The following is a 16,219-nucleotide window of genomic DNA, read 5'->3' as shown; positions in this document are numbered from 1 at the left end:
CCTCGCCACCGCAGAGCACCTGCACTTCCAGATTCACACCGACCCCTAGACCACCCTCAGAGGTACCCTCATCTACAGACCCCTGGGACCACGCTCTCACTTCAGCGAGGCCATCGCAGACTTCATCAGCCAGCTCGCCCTCGCCTCCCTCGACTACATCCTAGGAGACCTCAACTTCCACTTGGAGAACGACCATGACAACAACACCACCGCCCTACTAGACAACCTCTCCAACCTCGGATTCAAGCAACTGGTCAACACCCCCACCCGTTACGCCGGCCACACGCTCGACCCAGTCTTCTCCTCCAGCAACCACATCTCCTTCAGCCACACCACCGAGCTCCACTGGACCGACCACAGCTGCATACACTTCAACTTCAGAAAAACAACGACCCACCACCGCCTTCAACAAACCCCCCGAAGATGCTGCAGCAAGATCACCACCGACCGACTCACCACCTCCTTGAGCCTAAACCCTCCCACCAACACCACGGACCCCAGCGAAGGAGCCCGCAACCTCACACAGTGGATCACCGAATGCGCCGACACCCTTGCTCCACTGAAAAACCCTCCCAGCAAACTCAGCAGCAAGAAAGCCGCGTGGTTCACCAACGATCTCAAAGACTCCAAGAAATCCTGCTGTGACATCGAGAAAGCCTGGCGCCACAACCAGTCAACGGATAAAACATGACAGCCCTCAAGAACGCCACCCGCAAACACCACCAGCTGCTCCGCACCACCAAAAGGTCATTCTTCAGAGAACGACTGGACAACACCACCCACAACAGCAAGGAACTCTTCAACCTCGTGAAAGAGCTCTCCAACCCAAACACCAGCAACAACGACATCATGCCTTCTCAAGACCTCTGCAACTCTCTGGCCACCTTTTTTCACCGTAAGATTGTCGACATACACAACAGCTTCGGCGCTCAGAACTCGTACCCCACCACCGAACCTACACCCCTCACCACCACCCTGTGCGCCTGGACTCCGGTCAGCACGGAAGATACCACCCACACGATGAAAGCCATCCACTCGGGCTCCCCAGCCGATCCCTGCCCACACCACATCTTCAACAAAGCCGACTCCATCATCGCACCCAAACTTCGGGACATCATCAACAACTCCTTCATATCTGCCACCTTCCTGGAGAGCTGGAAGCACGCAGAGATCAGCGACCTCCTGAAGAAACCCACCGCAGACCCCTCAGACCTCAAGAACTTCCGCCCCATCTCGCTCCTCCCCTTCCCTGCAAAAGTCATCGAGAAAACCGGCAACAAACAGCTTACAGCCTTCCTGGAGACGAACGGCTCCCTCGACCCATCGCAGTCCGAATTCCGAGCGAACCACAGCACCGAGACCGCCCTCATTGCGGCCACCGACGACATCCGGACCCTGCTGATCAACGGAGAAACCGCCGCCCTCATCCTGCTCGACCTTTCGGCTGCGTTCGACACGGTCTGCCACCGTACCCTGACAACTCACCTCCGCCATGCCGGGATCCAAGGAAAGGCCCTGGAATGGATCACCTCCTTCCTCTCCGACAGAACCCAAAGAGTCCGTCTCCTGCCCTTTCTCGTAGAAGCCACCAAGATCATCTGCGGCGTACCTCAAGGCTCCTCGCTCAGCCCCACCCTCTAAAACGTCTACATGAGCCCACTCGCAGCCATCGCACGCAAGCACAACCTCATCCTGCTCGACCTTTCGGCTGCGTTCGACACGGTCTGCCACCGTACCCTGACAACTCACCTCAGCCATGCCGGGATCCAAGGAAAGGCCCTGGAATGGATCACCTCCTTCCTCTCCGACAGAACCCAAAGAGTCCGTCTCCTGCCCTTTCTCGTAGAAGCCACCAAGATCATCTGCGGCGTACCTCAAGGCTCCTCGCTCAGCCCCACCCTCTAAAACGTCTACATGAGCCCACTCGCAGCCATCGCACGCAAGCACAACCTCAACATCATCTCCTACGCCAACGATACCGAACTGATCCTCTCCCTCACCAACGACCCCACCTCCACCAGAGCCAGCTTCCAGGACGGAATGAAAGACATCGCAGACTGGATGAAGCTCAGCCACCTGAAACTGAACTCAGACAAGACGGAAGTCCTCATCCTCGGCCCATCCATCTCCGCCGGGGATGACTCCTGGCGGCCCCCTGCTCTGGGCCCCCCACCCAAGCCCATGGACCACGCACGCAACCTGGGCCTCATCCTAGACTCCTCCTTCACGATGGCCAGGCAAGTTAACGCCGTTACCTCCTCCAACACACGCCGCATGCTCCGTAAGATCTTCCACTGGATCCCCACTGGAACCAGGAAAACGGTCACCCAGGCCCTCGTCACCAGCCGTCTGGACTACTGGAACGCCCTCTACGCTGGGACCACCGCCAAACTACAGAAAAGACTCCAGCGCATCCAGAACGCCTCAGCACAACTCGTCTTGGACATCCCCCGACACAGCCACATCTCCGCCCACCTGAGGGACCTGCACTGGCTCCCCGTCAGCATGAGGATCACGTTCAGACTCCTGACCCACGCACACAAGGCTCTCCACGACTTGGGCCCCGAATACCTCAACAACCGCCTCACATTCTACACGCCAACCCGCCAGCTCCGCTCCGCCAGCCTCGCCCTCGCCACCGTCCCATGGATCCGCAGAAGCACCACCGGAGGAAGTTCCTTCACCTACCTGGCGGCCAAGACCTGGAACACCCTCCCCACCCACCTACGACTCACCCAGGACTATCTCTCCTTCAGGAAGCAACTCAAGACCTGGCTTTTCGAGCACTAGCAGCCCCCTTCCCCCCCCACCCCAGCGCCTTGAGACCCTAGCGGGTGAGTAGCGCGCTTTACAAATACTCTTGATTGATTGATTGATGCCATGTATACATTCTATTAGACAAAAATTTTAAAAAAACTGATTTAAACAACAAAAAAAGATGGTGGATTGGTGATCCTCTCCATACTGCTTCTCAAAGCTTTTTTTCCGGCGATCACATATGAAATGGCAGACAGGTGCACTGTAAAACCAGACCAAAAGTAGTTATCATGACATCATAGCCATAAAGAGCATGACTACAGTAGAAAATCTTCAGAGCATGAAGCCTGCAGGGCACACCTTCAGAGTAGCCCATGTAACTACCAAACTTTGATGGGCGGACCATCTTGCCAGCCTTGATTCTGGTACTGTGCACTCTGACCCATTCCAGTTTGCGTCTGTTGCAGCTTATCTGATTTCTAGTCCAACAAGTCGAATGTCTTTTCTCAGTGCTCCACACATTGATCCTATTGAACATGTTCAAATCAACTATGTTGAGTCCATGATTCTTTGGACCACTTTGGAAACTCAAACCGTCTGTTTTCAGTGGATTTAGTTACTATCTGGTATTGTATGAATTTCTCACAATATACCAAGTGTCCTTTGCCTCTCATAGTCAATAATTTTCTATTTATAATTAGGCCCCTACATCACATCTTCTTACAAGATCTTGGCATTCATTTTGTCACATGAATATCTAGCACCTTTCTCAAAATGGAGCCCGTTGGGCCATGGTTCTGCCTTACAAAACAAGGTATTATATATATACACCCAGCCAGTGTTAGGATCTGCAGGGTGGTCTATTGAGTAATCGGGTCAATCAACAATAATTCTTTAATCAGTAAGTGTCCCAGCAGTTCTACGGTCAGGTTTTCAATCCCCCTCTGCTACCCATGCCACTATATATTGGAGCAGAGAAGAACTGTAACGCTCAAAAATCTGGGAGGCCTAAGCCACCCCTTCCTCCTAGGCAAGCTTTAAATAATTCTTTCAGCACATGCCTCTCTCCTTTCTAATCTTGTATATATTCTGTCCAGCTCATTCAATAAGTTCTCTGGAAAATATGAATGCATTTCTGGAAGGCATATAGACAGTGAAGTAGCATTACCATCTCAGCTTTCGTCATTCGCTCAAAAGATAATGGCAGCAAAATCTTCCATCTTATCCAGAACATTCAATAGTTGCCTTATATTTTCCCACATTGGGCCTTTCTCAGTGTTAAGTACACTAATGTTGAGGCATTTAAAAGATTATACTCACAAGAATAGTACAAATACTGATAGAGCGTCCTTTTTAGGTCTCGCTCGAGACCTATTGCTGCGGAGTCGGGTCTGAAGGGAGACAGACTTGGGCACGAGCGCGGATTGCTCCTCGTGGACGCGCATGCCCAGCCTCCCGGAGCCGTGCACATCTCCAGAAGCCGATTGCCAGGGTCAGCCATGCCTCTCCAGTCACACGCGCACACACACACACTGCATACACATACGCGCACACACACACACTGCATAAGCACACGCTCACACACAGGTGCCAAGCCCCCCAAGCCCCACTTACCGCCTCAGCCGCCTCTCCTGACTTCTGCTGCCATCCACTCTGTGAGAGTGGGCGCGGGCTTCTCCAAAAGACGGAAGTCCCGCCCCACGACTGCCGTGAGCGTGCACATCCCGAGACCGGAAGTTCGGGAGAGTGCACGCTCACGGCTTGTCTTTTGTAGAGCCCACGGGATTGATTCCCAGCACATTCCAAGTTGTTGACTCAATGCTGCATGTTTCCACTCTTTACTGAGTAAGTACTAGCCCACTTATCCTTGATAGTGAGAGCAGCTGATGCCATCAGCAGATATGTAATTGTTACCCTTTTCCCTTAGGAACCTCACCAGGTCCACCTCTACGACTCACAGGGCGCAGGTCTCCCGTCGCTGCTTATTGAAATTATAAATGTGTTTGATTTCCAGAGTGAACGTGCACGATAACATGGTGCACGGCAGCTTGCCCTTCGCTCTGGGGTAGGGAGATATGGGGAGTCAAGGAGCTGCGAGGGTAGTGGAGTACAGAAGTAAACTGGGGCCAAGTAAACGATGGAGTGTGTCAGTCACTATCCTGGGCACAAGATTGCAGCGCGATACTCCGTGTCCACATGACTGACCAGGAACGAGCGGCATGTTTACTGTACGCACATAGCTGTAGTCATCGCCCAGCCCAGGGCTACCACCTGCCCCTTTAGCTATGCTTCATCTGGATGGTCTGACCTTTAGGAGGTAGCAGATCCCCTGCTGTTAATTACCCCCTTTGTTACCACCTCCCTCCCGTTGTTTCACTGCATGGGCGTGTGACACCTAGGCCTCCAGAAATGCTCTAAACAAAGCCCCATATGCTATCTCTGCCCTAACACCTGATCCTTGTATTTAATGGGTACTATATCCTGCGTTCCGTTTGACATGTGTTTGTGCTAGGCTTGCATTCAGTCAAGCCTAAACCACACCCCTCCTTATCAGCTGCCTTTTGAACCGAGGTGTGTGACAGGCATACTGCAGGAAAACAAGCATGCTGGCACCAGGCAGAAAAAGGTGAGAAAGTGTAGGGCTGATGTTTTCCTTAAGTTATATCAATATGGCTAGACGTCAGGTCATTAATAGCAGCAGAAGGACACTGTTTCTCGTTAGACCCTCTGCTGGTCACTGGTAAGGACAGCTAGCCGGAGCCGAGACTTATTGGCTGGGCCATCACCATGGAAAGGCCAAGAAACTTCAGCCACTTTTGTGAACTAAGGACAAAGCTCCCAACTTTGCAAGCAAATCTATGATTTTGCACACCCCTGCTGCAGTGTACTATTGTCTCCAACTCCCGATGTTGCTCCGTTCTGTCACACAGTTTACGCTTCACACTACTTTGTAATTTCTCCTTTCTGGCATTCAGCTCACCCGTTCGCCCCCTCCGCCCCTCTTCGCCCAATTCTCCCCTTTCCAGTATCAATGGCTTCCCTCTTTCCAGCGTTCTTTACATTTCACATTTGTCTAGATGAACTGCCTCTTGATCTCTTTTTTCCAGTCGCTGCACTCTCCTCTTTATTTTTACTGTCTATACCGCTAATCAGAGCTACTTTTAAGCATTTGCTCAAATGCTTCTTTGGGCCCAAAAACGTTAGTAGCTGAGCAGTTGGCATTATCTATTGAGAATGTTAAATCTTACTTGAGGCGAATCAGACCTTTTATGTAAAAAAACAAAGCCAGAGGCAATGAAGGGAGCAAACAAAATACAATTTTACATGACTAGTCATTTTTTATAACATCTGTCTATCTACCCATCTATACTTCTTTTACTTTCATCTACCAGTATTTTGCCACGACCAGCACTATACCAGGCTTAGCCATTGTCACACCGTGGATGCCCAAAGTATGCCAACAATAATAGTTATGTCAGGGTGTCCATTACTCTGTGGAGGGTACCATCGTGCTGCCCACGATATGCCTGCAATTAACACCAGCATGCCATTGAGACCCTTATTCCAGGGAAAGGATCAATGAGTCACAAACTTCACTCGTATTCCAGAGGAACACACAGTGTCAATATTTTCAAAAACACAGAATAATGTGTCTGTATTGGAAGTATAAAATACTTCTTTGAGAAATGCTCTGAAACGAGACCAAGGGAAAAATATTTATTTTCAAACCTATGCAATATGTAAAAAAAAGATCAAACATACATATACGAATAAAGGATTGGTGCAGTAGCCAAGCACACTAGCTCTCTTGCTAAATGAGACTCCTGTATAGGCGGCGGTGAGCGTTTGATGGTAAATCAAATTGTATTTGTGTTCTTTCAGTTGGAGTTAGATGCAGATATACATTATTTTGCAGTCCTTTACTACAGAGCGTTTCTTTCCTTCTCTACCCTACAGTGTCTGTCTGATTTTGGATTAATTATCAGTAGTATTGCTCACAAATGAGTTAAGATCGGGCACTGATAATTATTTCATTAACTATCATTAGCATGCCTCTTTTACTTTCCTAACTACTGTTTGCAAGTAATTGGTGCAATACGTGTTGACTATGGTATGAAGCAAATTGGTAGCTCTGCTTTTGAATAAATGTTCTGTTAAGGTTAGATTTCTCTGGTGTGTTGGGGCAACAATGATGTGGTGACATTTAAAAATATAATCCAATTTTTGCCACTTGATAATATTTTGATTTATAGATTTGTCCGGTCCCTAATTCCTTATTAAAAAATTGCAGGGACAAAACGTGTTTTCTTAGGAGCCGCCACTGACACTATTGAATGCTGGGGTTGACAAAAATCTGGACTGCAAAGTCTTGTTTCCACTTCATGGTTTCTGGTCACACCTTCTGACCTCTATAAAATGTTGTCGTCTTGGGCATATGACGTTCTCATTTACATGTGTACTCATTTCTTTACACAGACTGTGGAGCGCATATATCCCGTACAGATTACTTAGAATCTTGTACATTCAGCTTAGGGTTTTTGGTGCAATATTTTTGTTAATATAGTGTAGAAACTGCCACCAATGCACACAGTGTATGCAACGCCACTCCGCTCCATGCAATGCAACTCCATCTTACACAGTACCCTGCCACTCCACACAACACTACTCTTTACACAATGCTGGACAAAGCCACTCCTCTCTACGCAACACCACTTTGCTTCACGCAATGTTACTCAAGGCAGCTGCACTCCAGTCTACACCATGCTACTCCACACAACTTCACTCAACTCAATGCCACTCCACTCCACACCACACAGTGCCACTCCACTCTACACAATACCACTCTGCTTTATGCAATGCTACTCCAAGCAGCTGCACTCCACTCTACGCCATAGCACTCCATACAACTGCACTCCACTCAACGCCACTCCACTCTACTCTACGTAATGCCACCCCCACAACTGCACATGACTCCATGCCACACCATGTTGCTCTACGCCATGCCACTCCACTCTCATACTAACTCAGTCTGTCTTTCTCACCTATTTATTTCATCCCCCTATACACACCTTATACCTCAGTGTTTCATTCTTTATCTCTGGCCTCAACGCGGCTATATATATTATTTTTAAACAGATTTCAGACTCTATCCACACACTTTTTAATGTGTCCCATTGCCATAAGTGCAGTCTACTCTCAGACTCTGGCACCTGTTTATTCTCCCCTAGTTTTGTGTGCAAATTCTCTGTACGAGTAATTGCAGCCATCCGTTTGTGTGACCAAAACCTAAACTAAACTTTAATGAGAATGACAATGCTTTAAAAACTTGTTGCTTGACTAGCACAGGGCAGCCATGCTTTGACTGTACGGGCTCTGATGTTTGACCTGGGCTCCCTAAGGGCGAATCGCAGTCTTTAAAAAACCACACACACATACATATCCACAACCACACACATACCCACAACCACACACATACCCACAACCACACACATACACACAACCACACGCATACACACAACAACACACATACACACAACCACACACACAACCACACAAACAACCACATCCACAACAACCACACACACAAAAACACACAACCACACACATACAACCACACACACACAGCCACACACACGCAATCACAACCACACACCCAACCACACCGTCAGTGCACACTTTCAACATGAACAGACACCATCAGTCATCAGTGCACGCTTTCACCGGGCACAAACATCACCAGCCGCCAGTGCACGCTTTCACCGGGCACAAATACCACCAGCCGTCAGTGCACGCTTCCACCAGGCACACACACACCACCAGCCGTCAGTGCACGCTTTCACCAGGTACACACCACCAGCCGTCAGTGCATGCTTTCACCAGGCACACACATCACCAGCCGTTAGTGCACGCTTCCACCAGGCACACACACCACCAGCCATCAGTACACACATCAATTGTTAACGCATCCACAATTAACTATTGTAGCAATCGCAGTATGGCACACTTTACTTTTAAACATATTCAACTAAAGAGCAGCATGCCACCATTGATACAAAAATAAATTCAAATTTTTTTGGCCTACAATTTATAGACTTTTGTTGCAATTAGTGTTGCATTATTTAGCAATGCCAATAGCTCAAACTTAATTAATGCGAGACCTATTGCATTGCAAATGCTTGTTTCAAGTTTCACTTTTAATGGGACCACGGTGGAGGTCCCACCTTAGCCTGCAACTATTAAGAAAATGTCAACTACTTCTCGAATCCAGGACTATAATTATAGAACATGAAGATATTTTATAGAGTTTCCATTCTAAACCCTGATCTGCATGCAGCATAAATTTTTGCCCTTTGTAATCTATTTGCCAAGACTTTATTGAACATCTGTGTGTCTACTTCATAATAGAAAGCTGGTAACGCGGACGAGGACTATAATGCTGACCAAGGGATCGACACATTAAGAAACTGAAGATTCTGGACAGATGAGGGAAACAAATTAAAAAAAAGAGATCATCAATGACAGTTTAGACGACTCTGGTGCAAACAACTACTCGGCAGTTTAAAAGAACCATGAAATGAAACTGCTTCCACAAAGGTGAACTCCATACGGAAGTAAACTAAATATCAACCACAAGACTGACACAATGAAGTGAACTACAAGAATCGACCACTTGCTGTTAGAAACTGGATGGTAGCCAAGTTTATGAAATCGTAATAGAGATTGTTTTTATGTGAAGTCAGATTCATCGATGTATGACTCAGAATTATTGTCTATAGAAACAAAAGATATGAGCTCAGCCTACCAAAGTGGCAAACAACATTATCTGAACATTGCTTTTCCAACACGTGACAGCCATGACTTAAATTCATTCTTTCACTTATCAGTGCTGGAAGTCAAAGTTCTTATTTTGTTGCATTTTAAATATGGCAAAATATTTTTTTGTGCATCGCTGATGATATGTCTGGCAAACATCTATTAGAATGTTCTTGAGGCTAGTGTAACTGATATCAAAGCAAAATTCGCTGGGCTCGGTTTCAAATGCAATGATACCCAGGTGTAGGCTCTTACTGTTGCTTATAAACTCTTTTACAGCATCAAAACATCTTTTATCAAATGCAAATTCAAAAGTATTCCCATTCTACAGTTCTGCTGTTTGCATCATCCTGCAATCGTCTACTTTTCCAATGGGTTCGTTGAAGGGGCTTCCGCCGCCAGAATACTGTAGGATAATCTGCAGTTTTTTTAAGTCCATAAACATGGTTTTTTTTCCCCACCTCTTCACAAACACTAATACTGCCTGGTAGAATATACTGCACTTAGCAAAGTTTCTTAACATGAAAGTGGTTTGCAGTGAAAAGTCTCTGACGGGGACTGGGATGTTTTTGTCTCCTGTTCAAATACACAGACCTAGCTGCGCAATCAATGCATGTAATGTATTCTGTTAAATATTTAGTGATTTTTAACTAACTATCAAAGAAGGGGCAACAACGCTGGATGACAGGGCAGTTCTTCAATAAACACTAAACTCAATGTAATATTAGAGCTACATGAACATTAAGTAGCGATGAAGAGTTGGGACTAAATTACTTCCCATCGTGCTGGGTGAAATATAAACTAGCGGAATATGTATTGGAACAATGCATGTGATCAAACGTTAGTTCACTTGCCTCTTACTACTATTAAAAACTATTTTAAATCTACTCTGAAATCAACAAATGTAAACCACAAAAAAAATGTTATAATCTCTCGCAGGTATTTTACCTCTTTCAGGTCTCGAAGAACATGTTCATTACCAAAAAATGACTTACCCATGTAAGAGCAGCAGATCTACCTCCTGGAGAAAAGGGTAGAGCCGGCAATAGTTTGGAGGGGGGTGAACTCTTTGGGTATGCAGGTGCAGGGGAATATTTGTTGGATAACACACACTTGGAAGCACTGGAAGGCTCTCCAGCAGAGGCTGGTGCTTCACAAGCATATTCAGAGTCCGAATCCTTCTCTGATGCACAGTCATCATTAGGCTTTTCTGTTATTTCTTCCTCTGGAATATTCAACAATGTATTATTGGTAACATCTTTCCCAAAAGAGTTTCTAGTGGCAGTCAGTAATGAGGATTTGCCAGTGCTAGTGTTCAGTGACATGTCGGTAGCACCAGAGTTCAGCAACAAGTGGTTGGGGCCAATCTAGGTGGTATGCTGCGAGTGTCAAACTTCAGTGATGGTTTGCAGGGGCCAGGCTTCAAGGGCACCTTGCCAATGCCAATATTTTACAAACTGCTGGGAAAAAACTGTTTTTGATCAGTAGTGTAGCAAGGATGCCATGGCCCTGGTGTAAGCAAATAAAATGGCCCCTTTCACTGCTGTTGGGGTAGTAAATTACAACAAATATTATGGCTCAATGTGCCCCGGAAGACGCTGGGCCATAGCACGTGCTGCGCCAATGATGTCCACACCGCTGTCTTTGATATAGAACTGCTGACAAAATCCTTCAACCTTTTCAGAAGAGATGTAGACAGTTGTTTGCGTTGGTCATCTGCAGCTAGAGCCAGGATTCTTTTAGCTCAGTCAACCATGCAATGCAGCTGCAATCCTATTTTCCTGGGTAGGAGAAAAATACTAATAATTAAATTCTACAAAGTCAAACAGGATTTTGAGTGAAATCCGCAATCACATTCATTTTAAATCTAGTTGATGCTGGCATTAACTTTACTTACGGCCAACATTTAATATGAAATAAAGAGGAAGAGGTGTGGCGCTGCGGCCAGGGCGACTGACTCCGGAATCTGGGGATCACGGTTCGATCCTTGGTGCCGGCGGCAGATTAGCCCAGCACCATGTGACTCTGGGCATTAGCTTGCCTAATCTTCCCGACGGCCCCCAGCGCCTAGAGACCCTTACGGGTGATTGTTCGCGCTTCACAAATGTGTATTATTAGTATTACAAATGTGGATTATTATAGGAGATATGTTCACACCCATATTAAAATACCAAAATTTAACCTCACCTGTTAGAACGAAATTGACTTCCAAGTTTATAAAAGCAATTTCCACTGAAACCATCACATGTATATACACTTGTTGCTAGAAATTGTAATGCTATTACATGAAAACATGCCTTGTGTTAAATTCTACTGCTGTTCCATGCTCTAATGCCAGTCTGTTGTGCAGAGATCATGCTCTATCTAAAATAAACGTTTGCAATGCAACAGGTCTTGCTTTAGCGAGACTTGCATATATTGGCTTTGTCAACAGAAAACCCGGCGTAGTGCTGAAATATAAAGCGCGGCACCAGTGCACATAAATGTTATACGCATGGAGGCCTGTGAAGCAGGCACCATGGTAATAAAAAACAAAAAATTTAAAAAAACGATCTTGGTCTTTCAATGCGCAGAACCCCACCATGTGTTCCTGCACGACGAACTTCGCTGCTGGCAGGCGGGCTGTGTGTGAGAGCTGCAGGCATGTTGTTGGAGCACAAAGAAAAACCAAGAGGGATCACCGGACAGAACTTCTACAGCAAGTCTCAAAGAGACAGCGCAAGTGCTGCCTAGGCGAGACCGAACAGGTACAAAAGTAATTACAATACCAATATTAGATGTCAATAGAATGATTCCACAACCAGATACACCAATTTAAGTACATCTATGTGCCAGAATGAGGACTACCAATTCTAAAATGCATCTCTACCAAAGAAATATAATTTCCAAGGAGAAAAATCAACATATGGGTGCAGTGATGACAGGTGACAGTGCAATATATTCGGATTAACTGACCATCCAAATTGAGCAACAAAGGTAAATGCTATCAGAGGATCAATTATTATGTAATCTTAAAAAAAATATTTATAAATAAAAACTTTTTTTTAAATACACAGCCCTCTGTGCATTTAATAACCACTTCAAAGTGTATTGCAGGGGAGGGGAATACACAGGATTGTCCTGAACTGGATATTGGCGACAGCTGTTCACAGCCTGAGGACAGAGGCAAGATTATTCTGATTGCTCTGTAAATGCAGACTATCTAGGGACAAAATATGGAAAACAAGCACATATAGGGGAGGGTAGATTTACTACTCCTAACTTCACATCAACATAATATACATTATATATTAATATATATAAATAATCTCAATCAAAACAATACCCTTGCAGGCATAGAGTGACGCATAAATAATGCAAAAAAGATGCCGAGATGGCAGCGTTGTGATTGGTGGGGACAGCACCCAGCCGGGTGCAAATGGGGTGGCCATTTTCTCCAAGTAGGCTGCATGCAGCCTACATAGAGAAAAGGGAAACTGTGCATGACTGGTTTGGTCGGCCCCAGAGGGCCGACCAAATAGACAGGGCCCACAGCATTGGGGTAGTCACTCCTCCCCTACTTTTGAGCAGACCCGCCCACCCGCTAACTCCAAGCACGCACTTCTGCTTTCTCACAGTGCAAGAAGTAGAAATGTACAATGGTAGTTTTACCATTCTATGTTTCTGCTTCTCGCACTGTGAGAAAGCAGTGGGGCGACGCTCCTCCACCTTAATGGAGGAGCCGCCCCTGCCATTTAGAGCTATATTCGGCAATTTCAGAGAAATAAAATGCAGACAACAGCTGAGAGATGGGGTCTTCTTCTCCAACAGTGCTTTTTCTGTATTGTATATGAACCCGACAAGGATCATAACCCAGATGTCTATTTTACTTTTCATTGGCTGAATTAGCTACAAAGACATGACATGATGAAAACCCCATCACCTATGTGGTTTTACAAGCCCACCAACGTCAATGAAGACACCATCATTCAAGCCACCCCGGGTGGCCTGACACTCCTGGTTCTGCTCATTGATTAACAATGTTGGAGGGATCCAAAAAAAGTCAAGCAAAAGCATAAAAAGTGCAGCCTCAAACAAAGAACTGTAAAAATATAGAAGTGCACCCTCTGAAACACAGAGGCTGAAGAGATTAAACCAAACGGAATCCTGAGAAATGTATAAATTCCAAATGGGGTAAAGAAGTCAGTGAGATCTTGACATGAGGGATGAAGTCTGACTGGATTATAAGCTTGGAAGAGATCCATTGTCGAAAAATGCATCGCACCACCAAGAGAGGACAGCATCTCCGAAATGTTTGGCAGAGGGTAATGATCTGTAACAGCTTTATTCAGTTCTCTCAAGTCAATACACAATCTGGCCTCCCCATTGCCCTTGTGGGCCATAACCACTGGAGAAACCCATTCAGTGGCTTCCACTTCTTGTGTAATCCCATTCTTCAATAACTTGTCCAACTCTGTTCTCATTTTACCCTTGACCAACAATGGGACATTCCTAACATTCGCTACTCTTGGTGTGATATCCGTTTTCAACTTAATTAGGTGTACATAGTTTGAGACAACCTAACTTACTATCAAAAAGTTTTGGAAATTGTACAGGCCAAGATCCACCAGAAGATACAGTCTCAATAACAGGCAATTCTCTTAAATACACAGAGGGAGACTCATTTGGATGTAGGTAAACATGTAAGTCTCGCTGGTGACTTCAGCTAATGAGAGAGTCACCTTTCATCGAGACCTAAATCTTTCCGGTAACAACCCTTCCTTTAAAATCAATGGTACCCCAAAAACAACCTAGTAAATCAATAATTTGACCGCCATAACCTCTTGGTATGATGTCGGGTTTGACAAGCTCAACCTTTCCAGAAAGACATTTCTCATAAAATATTTTTGGTATGAGGGTGATTCTGGCACCAGAATCGAAAATCATTTCAACTGAATTATCGTTGACTAAAACATGCTCTAAGGGTCCCTCAACAGTCTGATCCTTAACCTAACAAACAATTACTTCCTGATCATCATGATCATAATCATGATCGTAAATGTCAATTTCCCTGACCGTCTTCTGATCTTTGCCAGATCTGCATCACTTCGTAAAATGACCCTTTATTTTTACAAAGAGAACACAGCTCTCCACCCTGTAAAGTTTGCAATGTGGCGGAGCAAGCTCGAGACCAAAATGGACGCTTGAGTCTCGAGCTCTGTTACACCTGCCAACAATCCTGAAGTTATCCGACAGCCTACTATCACCAAATCCACCAATTTCCAGAGTTTCGGCCATCGGAACACACCCGCTGTTCAGCGAACGGACCCGACCTCCCTAACCCCAGGGAACCCATAAACTGAAGTGGGAATCGTTTGAACTCTGGGCCGCTAAGCACCGGGCTAAAGTTTGGAATAGGCGGGGCCAGGTCTTGGTGAGAGCCTTGCGGGGCTGCGGGCACCGTCAGGCCACCCCCCACGGTCAGAGAGCCCGGCCCCCACCGCCACCTATGCAGATCTGAGGAGGCTCTGATGAGAGAGTGTGAAAGTGCCTCATGCGGTCACACGAACCTGGCAGCACCGCACAAGCGCTGAATGTAACTACGGTGACAGGCGAGTGAGACCCTCAACTATACGGGACGCTGTTGAGGCCACGGCGCGAGCGGCCTGCAGAGGACACGCCAGGCTGCAGAATTAGCGAGAGGTGTGTACCTGACGAGCGGGTCGGAGTGGTGCCGGCTGAGGACCCGGGCGACGCATAACGGCTGGGCAGAGCCGCCATTTTTGCAGTGATTCAGGGGAGACACGAGGAGCGGCTGTTGTGCGTGGTGAGGATCATCCCATCCCTGTAAGGTGAAGGCACTTGGTGGGACACGGAGCCAGCAGCAGAGTCTGGAGTGCTCCTGATCTTTGATGCACACAGGCTTTCAGATCCTAGAGGACTCCACATTGCTGTGCCTGCTCGGGAGTGCTGGGGCTCCACCTGACATGGGGCACCGGCGCAGATCCACTGCCAGGCACACGGCCAGGAAGGCCATTATTACAACGCAGAGTGAGGAACCAGGGCGGCGATGTGACGTGCGCACTAGGCGGGCCCCCTGGGAGTCAGTAGAGGGCTGGCATCAGGAAGCCAATTCCAGGGCTGGTGGTGGCACTGAGCGGAGGAGACTATTGGTAGTGAGGCGGCTGGGAGCGAACGGTGGTGCAGGCAGAGTCAAGAGAGATAACCTACAAGTGGCAGGTTTGAGGACGACTGGAGGGAGGCGTACACTCCCAGAACGCGAGAATCACAGGCGTGGGCAGCGTTGGAAGAGGTGAATATCTGCTGCCCTCTACTGGACCATTAATTGAGGGGACGTGGAAGGCAGCACCTGAATAGAGGTTGTGCCTGGAGAAAATAATGGGCAGGATGGACAGGACACTGTCCAAGCTCACTTTTGAACAAAAACGCTCTAAGTCCCATGACACGGCGACGGAGGAACCTGACAGGACGTCGAGCCCCTTGGAGGATGAGACGAACATCCGGAGTATGCTGCGATCAATGGAAAAAGGCTTGCAGGGCGGCCTCCCTAGGTACCAAAATAGACGCCCTCTCCTACCGAATGGATAGAATGGGGGAAAGACTGGATAAGCACGCAGAGCGGTTAGACATGTCTGAGCGGAGGCTCAAG

General features: G+C 47.0%; 1 protein-coding gene across 1 annotated transcript in view; it reads right to left on the bottom strand.

Annotated features, from left to right (window-relative positions):
• LOC147726000 (uncharacterized) overlaps positions 1 to 16,219 on the bottom strand; it is a 284,455-nt gene that overhangs the window by 225,377 nt on the left and 42,859 nt on the right. Inside the window, exon 2 of the mRNA XM_086960117.1 lies at positions 10,566 to 11,351. Coding sequence (XP_086816243.1) covers positions 10,566 to 10,895 — 330 coding nt within the window. The 5' untranslated portion in view covers positions 10,896 to 11,351. The remainder of the gene's footprint in view (positions 1 to 10,565; positions 11,352 to 16,219) is intronic.

This window comes from Lissotriton vulgaris, chromosome 3_1 (assembly GCF_964263255.1).
Source record: "Lissotriton vulgaris chromosome 3_1, aLisVul1.2, whole genome shotgun sequence".
NCBI lineage: Eukaryota > Metazoa > Chordata > Amphibia > Caudata > Salamandridae > Lissotriton > Lissotriton vulgaris.
The sequence above is the reverse complement of the archived record's forward strand: the minus strand, read 5'-3'. Positions and strand labels throughout refer to the sequence as shown.